Below are 10,108 nucleotides of genomic sequence, written 5' to 3' on the forward strand. Positions count from 1 at the left end.
TAGCTCAAAATGAAAGTGAATCTATCCATACAACTGGATTATTACTATTATGAAGTTGAAATCCTATTATTACTATTATGAAGTTGGATTATCTATTATTACTATTTAATAAAGTAATAGGGTGGTATAATAATTACATTTTGATATTTTTATGTGAACTTTCAAAAATAACCATAACCAATAAAAAAAAAATTATTTAGCAATTTTAATTTATTTTCATACGACTTTCCCACCATTTCATAATTCACGTTTGACATATTTTAATTTCAAAATTCAAAAATTAACTCTCATATATGTTTACCTGCTTGAAATTGGTTTCTTATTTTTTTAAAAAAAAATTAAAAACTTTTATTCATAAATTATTTTTTAATATAATAATTTGATAAACACACGTAATTACAATTACAATTGCAATTGCAAGTGCAAGACGCTAATTACTATTATGAAAATGTTAATCATCTCACAGTTATGCAAATTTTTTTTATTTTTTTTTTGAAAATGGTTATGCTAATTCTACTGCAATGTCAAAAATAAAAACTCCAAATTGGCCAAACGATAAAATTGCAATCTCTAATTTCTAAAATAAAAAAAAAATTTCAGTCTCTAATATGCTCTTTAGGCCATTAGAAATAGAAATTTTTTTCAGCAAGAAAAAAGTAATTTGATAATTTTGTTAATTATAAATGAATTTATGAGGCTCTAACTATCTTATAAATCTAGAACATATCCAACAGACCACGTGGTGTTCAATTGTTCATGCTGTGGTGTAATAATAATAAATATAATAGGAAAAGTGTGACGTAATTGACTCGAATCCACAAAAAAATCGAAGCGAGAGTAAAAAAAAACAAATCAACCCATATTATTAAAAAAACATTTATATGTGCAATTTAATAAATAATTACACCCTCAATTATTTTTTTGATATCTTGTGATCCGAAATTTCAAAAGAATATACACTTATTATTTTATAAATTTTTGGGCTTTTTTTGTCAACAGAAAAAAAAAATTTGCTTGAGCAAATGCTTCGCCTATAACATTTAATATTTATTATTTATGTTTTGATGTACTTTTGCAGCGTTTGGAGAGATTTTGGTTTAGTCACCTCTCTTTCTGGTGTTCTGCTACTTTGTGTTTATAAAATAAGTGGTTATGCCACCTTTATTTTATTTTATTTTTTTAAAAAAAACATTTAATATTTATTATTGAACACATTATATTTATTAATTAAATAATTTTTTTATTTTCTATTGTCAGTGTTCGGATACTTAACCTACAAAAATTACAAAAGAAAAAAACATTTAATATTTATTATTGAACATATTATATTTATTAATTAAATAATTTTTTATTTCCTATTGTCAGTGTTCGGAACTTCGGATACTTAACCTACAAAAATTACAAAAGTGAGTAAAAAAATATATTATATAAATAAGCAAATTGAGTGTGCATGAATTTAGTATATATATAAAATTTATTATTATTATGTTATAAAAAAAAAACCATATGTATGATTTGTTTAAAAAATAGCTGAGTATGAGAAATTTTTTTTATCAAATATGGCAATCACGCAATCTAATATTAACCCGGTGATTAACATCGCGGCGGCGACTCTCCGCCGTGACCATCGCCTCCACTTCCGCTTCTTGCAGAGCCACCGGATCCTCCTCGCCCGTCCTGCCACCTTCCGCCACCTGGTTGTCGCCAATTTCAAAACCAGAGCTTTCTCAACAGATGAGACAGAACCTCAGATAGCTGCAGACCCGGCGGCGAAGAAGCTTCCTGATAAGCCACCGATATGCACCGCCGACGAGCTCCACTACGTCGCGGTTGACAATTCCAAATGGAGCCTCGCGCTTTGGCGCTACAATCCCTCGCCAGGGGTATGTATTGTTTTCCACCTCTTTTTTATGTGTTTGTGTAGACGCGTAAAGACTGATGCTAGTATTGTTACATGCGACGTTGTATTGAAAGAATCATACAAGATGCTCAGTACAATTGCATTGCATCAGGTTATCTAAAATCTTGCTAAGATACATAGTGACTTTCAGATTCGTATGGATGCAAATAATAAAATAAAGAGATTGTGCGTGTGTCTATCCTGTCAGAATATATGCTTCTACACATTGTAGCTCGAAAGTTGCCATTGTTGGAAAATTATAATGAATTTGATGTATGTATTTTTTTTAATTTTTTTCCTCGAGAATAGGCTCCACCAAGAAACCATCCACTGCTGCTGCTGTCGGGCGTGGGAACAAATGCCATTGGATATGATCTTTCTCATGGAGTTAGTTTACCTCTCTCTCTATCTCCCGCTCTGCCTGCTATGTTTGTCATGGCTGGAACAATGTGAATTCTCTTGTTTGAAGAATGTGACCGATGTGTGGGCATATTTTTCGTTGTAGTAATGCCATTATTTGTCGACGATGTTGATTTCATGGATCATATGCTTTGTTAGGCATCAATCACATTTTTTTAAGCTACGAGCCTGTTTCCAAAGGTATCTTAGATTCTGTGCTTGATATACAGTTTGGATATAAAAGCTGAAACTTTAAAAAGTGCTTAAATACGTTCAGATTTTTTAAGTGTTTTTATTTAAAGAAACAGAAGCGTTTTTTGTGTTTGGATAAATGTTGAAAAATGCTTTTGTTTTAATTTTTAAATAGAACTAGAAGCAAATGCACAAAAGCCTGAAATTCTGGCTTCTAAAACAGCACTTTTTAAAATGTTTTTTTTAAAACAGCTTTGGTAACAAACAATGCACATTTTAAAAAAAGCACCTTTTTTTAAAAATATAAGTGCTTTTAGCCTATTGGCTTCTTCAACCAAACGGGCTACTCAAAAGCTTCTTGACACGCTGGGGGCTTCTCGTTGCAAAAAGTTTCCATCTGTACTAAAGGCTAACACTTAAATGTTGCGCCATGGGTTGCTCAATACATTGAAACCTAATCTATTAGTTATTGCAACCTAGCATCAGAACGAGTACCATTTTTGCAATGCTTCTTGACAAGAATGGGATAGGATTCATGGTTTTATTCTATGCAATTGTTTGGCATTACTTTTCAATCATGAAAAAAGAGAAAGAAGCAATATGCAAAATTACTTATTTTTGGTTTTTGTCTCAATGAATGCTCTTTCAGTCTTCATTTGCCCGTTATATGTGTGGGCAAGGATTTGATACATGGGTTCTAGAAGTTCGAGGAGCTGGGTTGAGTACACAAGAATCAGGTCTCCAGGATGTTGAGAAGTCAGCTGAAGAGATATCTGAAAGAATGGAAATTGCTGTGGAGAATGCAACCGATGGGGTTCTCGAGCAGCAGTCTGCGTTGGAAAAATCTGAGATAGCTGTGGTCGATAATGAACAGCCTGAGACTGCAATGGCTGTGGATGAATCTAGATTGGTGACAGAGTTGACCGAAACTTTTATCCGACTATCAGAAAGACTTTCTGGTTTTCTTAGCGAAACTCAGTCGAACATTATGTTTGCTAAATTGTTTGATCAGATATCAAAGCTATTAGAGGATTCCTTTATCTTCGAACGTTTTATTGATATAAGGGGAAAGTTTTTAAGTTTGCTAGAAACGAGGCAAAACTCTGGTATAGGAGGCCAGATCAGGGACCTAAGTCAGAGACTAGTAGATATCGTGGAAGAAGGTCAGCGGTCTCTCTCACCTCAACTTTTTGATCTTCAGGAACGCGTAACTACTACTGTAGATGATTTCCAGAAACAGTTAGACTTGATTGTCAAATATGACTGGGACTTCGATCATTATCTGGAAGAGGATGTTCCTTCAGCGGTGAGGTGACATTCTCTTTGGAGTAGCCATACTTATTGCTAACATTAGTAGTACTGTTGGAAACAGATATTAATTCCTTGTCACCTTGCATACTTATATATTATATTGTTTTTATTGATATGATAGTCCCAATCATTTACCTTTACCATGTCTTCTAGATGGAATACGTAAGATCCCAGACCAAACCAGAGGATGGTCGAATACTTGCAATCGGGCACTCCATGGGGGGTATCTTGTTATATGCCTTGCTATCACGATACAGTGAGTTGATTACCTATTATACTTCATAACTGTGTTATTGATTCTTCTTCTTCTCACCATATAATAATCTATTAATCATATTTCTGTGCTAGAGTAATTTTTTGCTGACATGTTGCTTGAAGTAGGGTATTTACCTGGTATTTTCTTTGCTTTGTTTTATTTTTCAAATCTGCTGAATGCAAAGGTATTCGGTGTGATTGTGTTTTTCCAATTCACACTAACCCACTGTGACTTGAACTATCTTGGAGACACGGATTGTTGGCATTGGTTAGAGTTTTGAGTCGTGAGTTGTGAGGATTGTAAATGGCTTTTAGTGTCTTCCTAATGTGTTTCAAACTAACTGCATTCTGCAAATCATTCGCACCTGTTTATAGGCCCTTCCTATGGAACTGCTCAAAGTCTTTTCTCACACAGTACTTTCTGGACCTATGGTCATTTTATTTTCTTTCTTATCCTTTAGCTCCTTAAATTTCCTGCCTCTCTAGTTGTTGATTTTTTTTATTCATTCCATCAGAAAATGACTGGTACTTTCATTTTTTGTTTCTTTTAATATGTTGCTGATGTTTTTTTTACCATAATTCCATCTCATAAATATATGCTTTTATGCTGTTTTGATGTGGCTAGAATTGTAGTTCGATGTCAACTGTCAAAGTATTTTATATTTGTAATATCTGTTATAGAAGTTTCATATTTGTCTATTTTATCAAATGTTTTGATTGACACATGAAGTCTCTCTGTTCTCAAGCAGTATTTTCCTTCTTCTGTGTACTGTTTCTTAAAGGTTCCCAAGGAAGAGATCCTGGATTGGCAGCTGTTGTTACATTGGCATCATCACTTGACTACACGTCATCTAAATCATCACTCAAACTGCTCTTACCCCTTGTAAGTGGCATTTCTTATCTCTTGATCTCCTCAAGGTTCGATGACAAATTCTTATTTTCCTTTGTTATGTTATATGTAATATAAGTTTCTTTCCTTCAGGCTGATCCCGCTCAAGCTCTCAATGTGCCGATTGTTCCTTTAGGAGCATTGTTATCTGCAGCTTATCCTCTTTCTTCCCAGCCACCTTATGTCTTATCATGGCTGAATGACTTGATATCAGCACAGGATATGATGCATCCAGACCTTTTGAAGAAACTTGTTTTAAACAACTTTTGTAAGTTGAGACATTTTCCCCTTGTCGGTATCTACTTGATCTGGTACTGTTGTTTTAGAGAGTCCAAGATTGATCTCAAGCGAAGAGGTTATATGATAAGTGATAACATGTTTGATCACTCCTATAAGTCCGTTCTTGATACAGTAGTCGTCTTTGTTTAGTGCATCTCGTGAAGTGCTAGAAATGTCTATGCATTTTCAAGCTTCAAATTTCTCTAGTGTATCACATTATTAGCAGGTATATATTAACATCTGTTATACGTTATGCATTCATTTGCTGATTAATGGAAACTTTACTGTTGGCAGGTACCATCCCTATTAAACTGTTATTGCAACTGACTACAGCTTTTCGAGAGGGGGGACTCCGGGACAGAAGCGGTAAATTTTTCTACAAGAATCATCTTCATGAAATCAATGTCCCCGTCTTGGCTCTTGCAGGAGATCATGACTTGATTTGTCCACCAGAAGCTGTACATGGTTTGCTTTCTATTGCTGCTCAAAATAATCTCTGTAACACTATAAGTTTCACAAATTTTTAATTTGTCTTCCAATTATGTCAATCAGAAACTGTGAAGCTCATTCCCGAGCATTTGGTCACCTATAAAGTATTTGGAGAGCCTGGTGGTCCACATTATGCCCATTACGACTTGGTGGGAGGACGGATGGTAAGAAAATTTAATCCGTTGCCTTTTGAAATGTACTCATCTTTTTTTATAAGTCTCATCTTGGTTTTTAATGCTCACTGATACTGCAGGCTGCGGAACAATTGTACCCTTGTATAATCGAATTTCTAACCTTTCACGACTCAGTTCAAGAATACGAGGCATGATGTCGAGTTAGCTTCAAGCAGCAAAGTTACATCCATGTGGCTTATCTACCCCCCATTTTCTTAAAGTTTCCCTTCATCTTTGGGGGCCTTCATTGAAGCTCTCATGACCAGGGTGAATGAAACTGGTAATATTCTAACATCCTATTTCGTTCATTAGAATTATACAAAATATTGTCAGAATCATTTTATTGTGTTCCTACTAACAATTTCCTTTTTAATTCAGGGTGTGTATGAATGTTGATTCTTCCCACGAGATCGATCCTTGACCGACCAGGCTCAAAAGTAATATACAAAAAACTTGTCATGTGTTTGTAAACGTATCATACCAAATTTGGCTAGAAACTGTTACGTGTGTCTAGCCCCTTTTAACTGGCAGTTGTATGGAGTTCTGAGACGACTGCGTAACCCATAAGTTTGGTTATATATGTTTTCAGGCATTTGAATGTAGACAACAATTCCTCTCCATGTAAGCATAACTTATTGAGATCTTGTTTTGTTCAAGCTATGTTGTGAGTGGAAGAACTAACGAGGCAACCTGTCTATCAAGCTTGAAGAAAGGAGTATACCTCTTGTTGTGCAAGTCTCTTTTCTTGTCTTTTTCATTTTTATTTCCTTTCAAATGTGTTGAACATGTTTCTTTCTTCTTCGTTTTGGACACACTTATATGGGGTATTGTCATGTTTCGATTCCATGGCGTAATATGGTCATGTTGTCCAATGTATGACCTCGCATGAAAAATTTTACGTCTCGTTGTATGTCATTGGATGAACCCTGAGAGCAGTCTTAATTACGAATCACACACGGGTGAATAGGTGATGTCAATAATCGAAAAGCAACTATGATGGTTGTGCTATTCTTCTCTATTTGAGAGAAACTAGCAACAAACTATCTTGAACCAATTCCACAGCAGCTTGTTACTTTGTCATTTTCCCAAAAGTTCAAATTCTGAAGTAGTGGGAGTTATGTTGGTTGAGTACTATTACTATTATAGCAGCGGAAACCTAACAAAGTACTTAAATGTGATAAAATATAAAGAGGTTCATGTATCGACCAACAAATGGCTTTATACGGATACATTTTCTATGTCCACGACAAACACCACAGACTAGCATGGCCTGTGCTTCTAATGACTGTCAGATTTGAGCAGAAAAATAAGGATATTTGTGACAACATATGGTTGCAAGAACCCGAAACCTACTTTTGGCGCAATCACTCGAGCCCATACCTTGTCCTTGTGTTCCTTTGCCACCCCATGTTAGAACAAATCTCTTCACATGTTAAAAATGGCAGAATTCATAACCGCCATTCATAATTTTCTATGAATGATAATGGGATAAAGTTATTCTTGTCCCCTTTGTCCCCTCGTCTTCTTACCATTTCTGATCCCGACTTCAATTCTGTCACATGAGTTTGAAATATTTGGACTTAGAATATGCTTGTATATGTTATATATAGGTGTATGGGATATGAATGTAGTACGTATATTTCATAAACGGAGTTGATATATTTACTTGTTGCAGTTTAAATGGATTCAAATGCATCAAGCTATATTCTTCCCACAGCATATTGTGTAAGCAAAGACGATTCTAAGCTCATTGACTTGGGGCTCAGTCTTAGAGCATTGCAGCCAGATGCTGTTTATCCTTGTGCAAATGGTAACATCATTCATTTTCATTCATTTTCTTGGAAATTAAATAGATACCCAATCGTAAACATGCTTAAATGATCACAAGTATATATATAACTTGTTCAATTTTACATTAAAACACACTAATTCAGAACTTGGAGTTTCCAATATCATAATTATGTGATATATAGAAGTAAAGACAATGCTTATGGGAATTTCAACACTGATAGTACTACCATCTGGCGAGAATTTTAGTTGTTCCACTTCGGCTGAATTAAATAATTGGGAGTTGTATATATAGACTGCACAATCCTCCCCTTCGAGCTATGCGCAAGTCCATAATCTTAACAGAAAATATACATACGAGTTGTCTCAGAATTCATGAAATGCAACTTGAGATTCAGCTCTCAGTGCCAGTGCCCAAAATCATACATACGTTATTAATATTTGTGCACATGAGTTACTTGGTCTAATCTTATAAATTGCCTTCGTTTTTATAACATTCGTCGTGAGCTTGTGACCTACTTTCTGTTACTTACATTGATATCGTGGTTGACATAGATGCATTGCGACGACGTCCATGATTTCCTTTCGAGGGACTCGTGCAATTCAGCAGATAGATAGATAGACATATATATATATAGTCTAGTTAGAAAATTATGCACATATATAAATCTACTTGTGCTAGAAATTAATAACGATCCTCATGTCTTTAATTGCAGAAAACTATGATCAAATCTTGGTAGACTGGCACCAGCTCCACCCACATATGAAACGGGCTAATGACTTGAACACACATATCATTAAAGAAAATGATCTCAACGACGAATTTTCGGAGAGAAGTCATAGCAAACAATGTTGGACTTCTTATGTGAAAGTGAGCATGGATGGTGTCATTGTAGGAAGAAAAGTGTGCATTATTGATCACATGGATTATTTGAGTCTTGCACTTCAACTAGAAGACATGTTTGGTATGGTACAAAATTTTGAGACAATTATAAGTTGATTAATCTTATGACTTTCGCTAAACTAATGAAGGGATATGTGATCATGTGAATGTTTGTTAGGAAAATATACGATATCTGGTCTGAGATTGTTCCAAGTTGGGTCACAGTTCTCCTTATTTTACAAGGATATCGATGAGCAATGGAGGACTATTGCAGATATTCCTTGGAAGTACGTACGTTTTTATTATAGCATTCAAGTTTTTGGTTCAATTTAGCCTTCTTTTTTTCAAGTGAAGTATAGTAATTCAAGTTCTTCAATTTTTAGCAAGAATATTATACAAACCTATATTTCTTCTGTTAACTACTAACTATTGATCTTCTTTTATGATTAGGGAGTTTGTGGATCGCGTTCAAAGGCTGAGAATCGCATGCCATAACAACGAAGCAAATCGCATTGTCTATACTTCAGCTCTGGTTGGTTCAATTTGACAACTCCTTGTGAGGAAGAAACTCCAACTAAAGGAGTCTAAGATGTGTGGGTTTTTGTTTCAATATTGGTAGCATATATATTACAGTATGTGTTGGTTGGTTGATTCCAATGACCCCATTCTAAAGGAAAATGAATTGGATACCTCTTTTGATGTCTCTCTCTTACAATTTTAAATCTTTTGCTCACACTTTCATTAAATAATATTACCATGACACGCATTCAACTAAGACGGTGTTTTGTAGAGCTTTTAGGAAAACAATGAAAAATTGGGAAGTGTTTTCTAGAAGCTTTATAAAACACTACCTAAATAGAGCTGATCATGCAATTAAATATGCATCATTGAAGAACTAATTCTTAATTAATTTGGTGAAATCCATAATGAAATTATGATAATACTCATCATTTAATTTATTCTTAAAAAAAATTTGACGCTTATATGTAATTTCACTCTGGTTATCTTAAAATAGTCTTTCTTCTTAAATATTCAATCTTATCTTTATATATATTTCAATCATATTTTATCTATATTTAAATTTTTTTTTATATATATAGTCCATTAGTCTTAATAACAACTATGAAAAAAATACAAAACTAACATGTGCAAAAGAACACTCGTGAAATAAAATTTGGCTATTTAAACAAATAACAGAAGTTTAATATCGTATAAAAAAATTCACGTCCCTAAAATAGGAAACCGAACATACCGAAAAAGCAAAAATGTAGTTAGATTAATAATTTTTTAGATTATATATTTAATAAATAATATTTAGTGAATTAAGTATATTCAGCACATTGATAGATAGACTTAGTCTATTCAGAAAATTATATATATAGATATACACATATATATATATATATTAAAACCTCTATAAGTAAATAGTGTTGGGATCATAAAGTTTATTAATTTATAGAACTATTAATTAATTAATATTTATTATTTTGGAAAAGTACATTTTCGTTAAACTAATATACATAATTAAATTGATGTAGCACTAGATTTTC

The 10,108-nt window shown here is 33.7% G+C and overlaps 2 protein-coding genes across 3 annotated transcripts; both read left to right on the forward strand.

Annotated features, from left to right (window-relative positions):
* Window positions 1-1,543: 1,543 nt before the first annotated feature.
* On the forward strand, window positions 1,544-6,526 carry LOC140886114 (uncharacterized). Of its 2 annotated transcripts, XM_073292629.1 has the most exons (11): window positions 1,544-1,883; window positions 2,210-2,287; window positions 3,141-3,797; window positions 3,956-4,058; window positions 4,840-4,940; window positions 5,040-5,214; window positions 5,520-5,690; window positions 5,778-5,878; window positions 5,968-6,167; window positions 6,266-6,324; window positions 6,477-6,526. In XM_073292629.1, exons 1-9 carry the CDS (start codon window positions 1,560-1,562, stop codon window positions 6,040-6,042), a joined length of 1,785 nt encoding a protein of 594 aa, XP_073148730.1. In that variant the 5' UTR covers window positions 1,544-1,559; the 3' UTR covers window positions 6,043-6,167; window positions 6,266-6,324; window positions 6,477-6,526. The 2 variants fall into 2 exon arrangements, with proteins under 2 accessions (XP_073148730.1, XP_073148722.1); XM_073292621.1 differs by having other exon boundaries at window positions 6,266-6,526.
* Window positions 6,527-6,565: 39 nt separating this feature from the next.
* Window positions 6,566-9,170, forward strand: LOC140886129 (auxin-responsive protein IAA32). Its single transcript, XM_073292638.1, has 5 exons — window positions 6,566-6,622; window positions 7,563-7,697; window positions 8,392-8,640; window positions 8,737-8,845; window positions 9,009-9,170. Exons 2-5 carry the CDS (start codon window positions 7,568-7,570, stop codon window positions 9,103-9,105), a joined length of 585 nt encoding a protein of 194 aa, XP_073148739.1. The 5' UTR covers window positions 6,566-6,622; window positions 7,563-7,567; the 3' UTR covers window positions 9,106-9,170.
* Window positions 9,171-10,108: the final 938 nt, after the last annotated feature.

The sequence above is a fragment of the Henckelia pumila genome, chromosome 1 (genome assembly GCF_033568475.1).
Source record: "Henckelia pumila isolate YLH828 chromosome 1, ASM3356847v2, whole genome shotgun sequence".
Taxonomy (NCBI): Eukaryota; Viridiplantae; Streptophyta; class Magnoliopsida; order Lamiales; family Gesneriaceae; genus Henckelia; species Henckelia pumila.

What these genes read in the sequence shown, in the direction of transcription:
- LOC140886114 (XM_073292621.1), top strand. Translation starts at nt 1,560, where the DNA reads ATGGCAATCACGCAATCTAATATTAACCCGGTGATTAACATCGCGGCG. An exon ending in TGCCTTGCTATCACGATACA is followed by an intron (nt 4,059 to 4,839) that starts GTGAGTTGATTA and finishes TGTTTCTTAAAG; the next exon opens with GTTCCCAAGGAAGAGATCCT. An exon ending in ACTTGGTGGGAGGACGGATG is followed by an intron (nt 5,879 to 5,967) that starts GTAAGAAAATTT and finishes CTGATACTGCAG; the next exon opens with GCTGCGGAACAATTGTACCC.
- LOC140886129 (XM_073292638.1), top strand. Translation starts at nt 7,568, where the DNA reads ATGGATTCAAATGCATCAAGCTATATTCTTCCCACAGCATATTGTGTA. An exon ending in TGTTTATCCTTGTGCAAATG is followed by an intron (nt 7,698 to 8,391) that starts GTAACATCATTC and finishes CTTTAATTGCAG; the next exon opens with AAAACTATGATCAAATCTTG. An exon ending in TCAACTAGAAGACATGTTTG is followed by an intron (nt 8,641 to 8,736) that starts GTATGGTACAAA and finishes AATGTTTGTTAG; the next exon opens with GAAAATATACGATATCTGGT.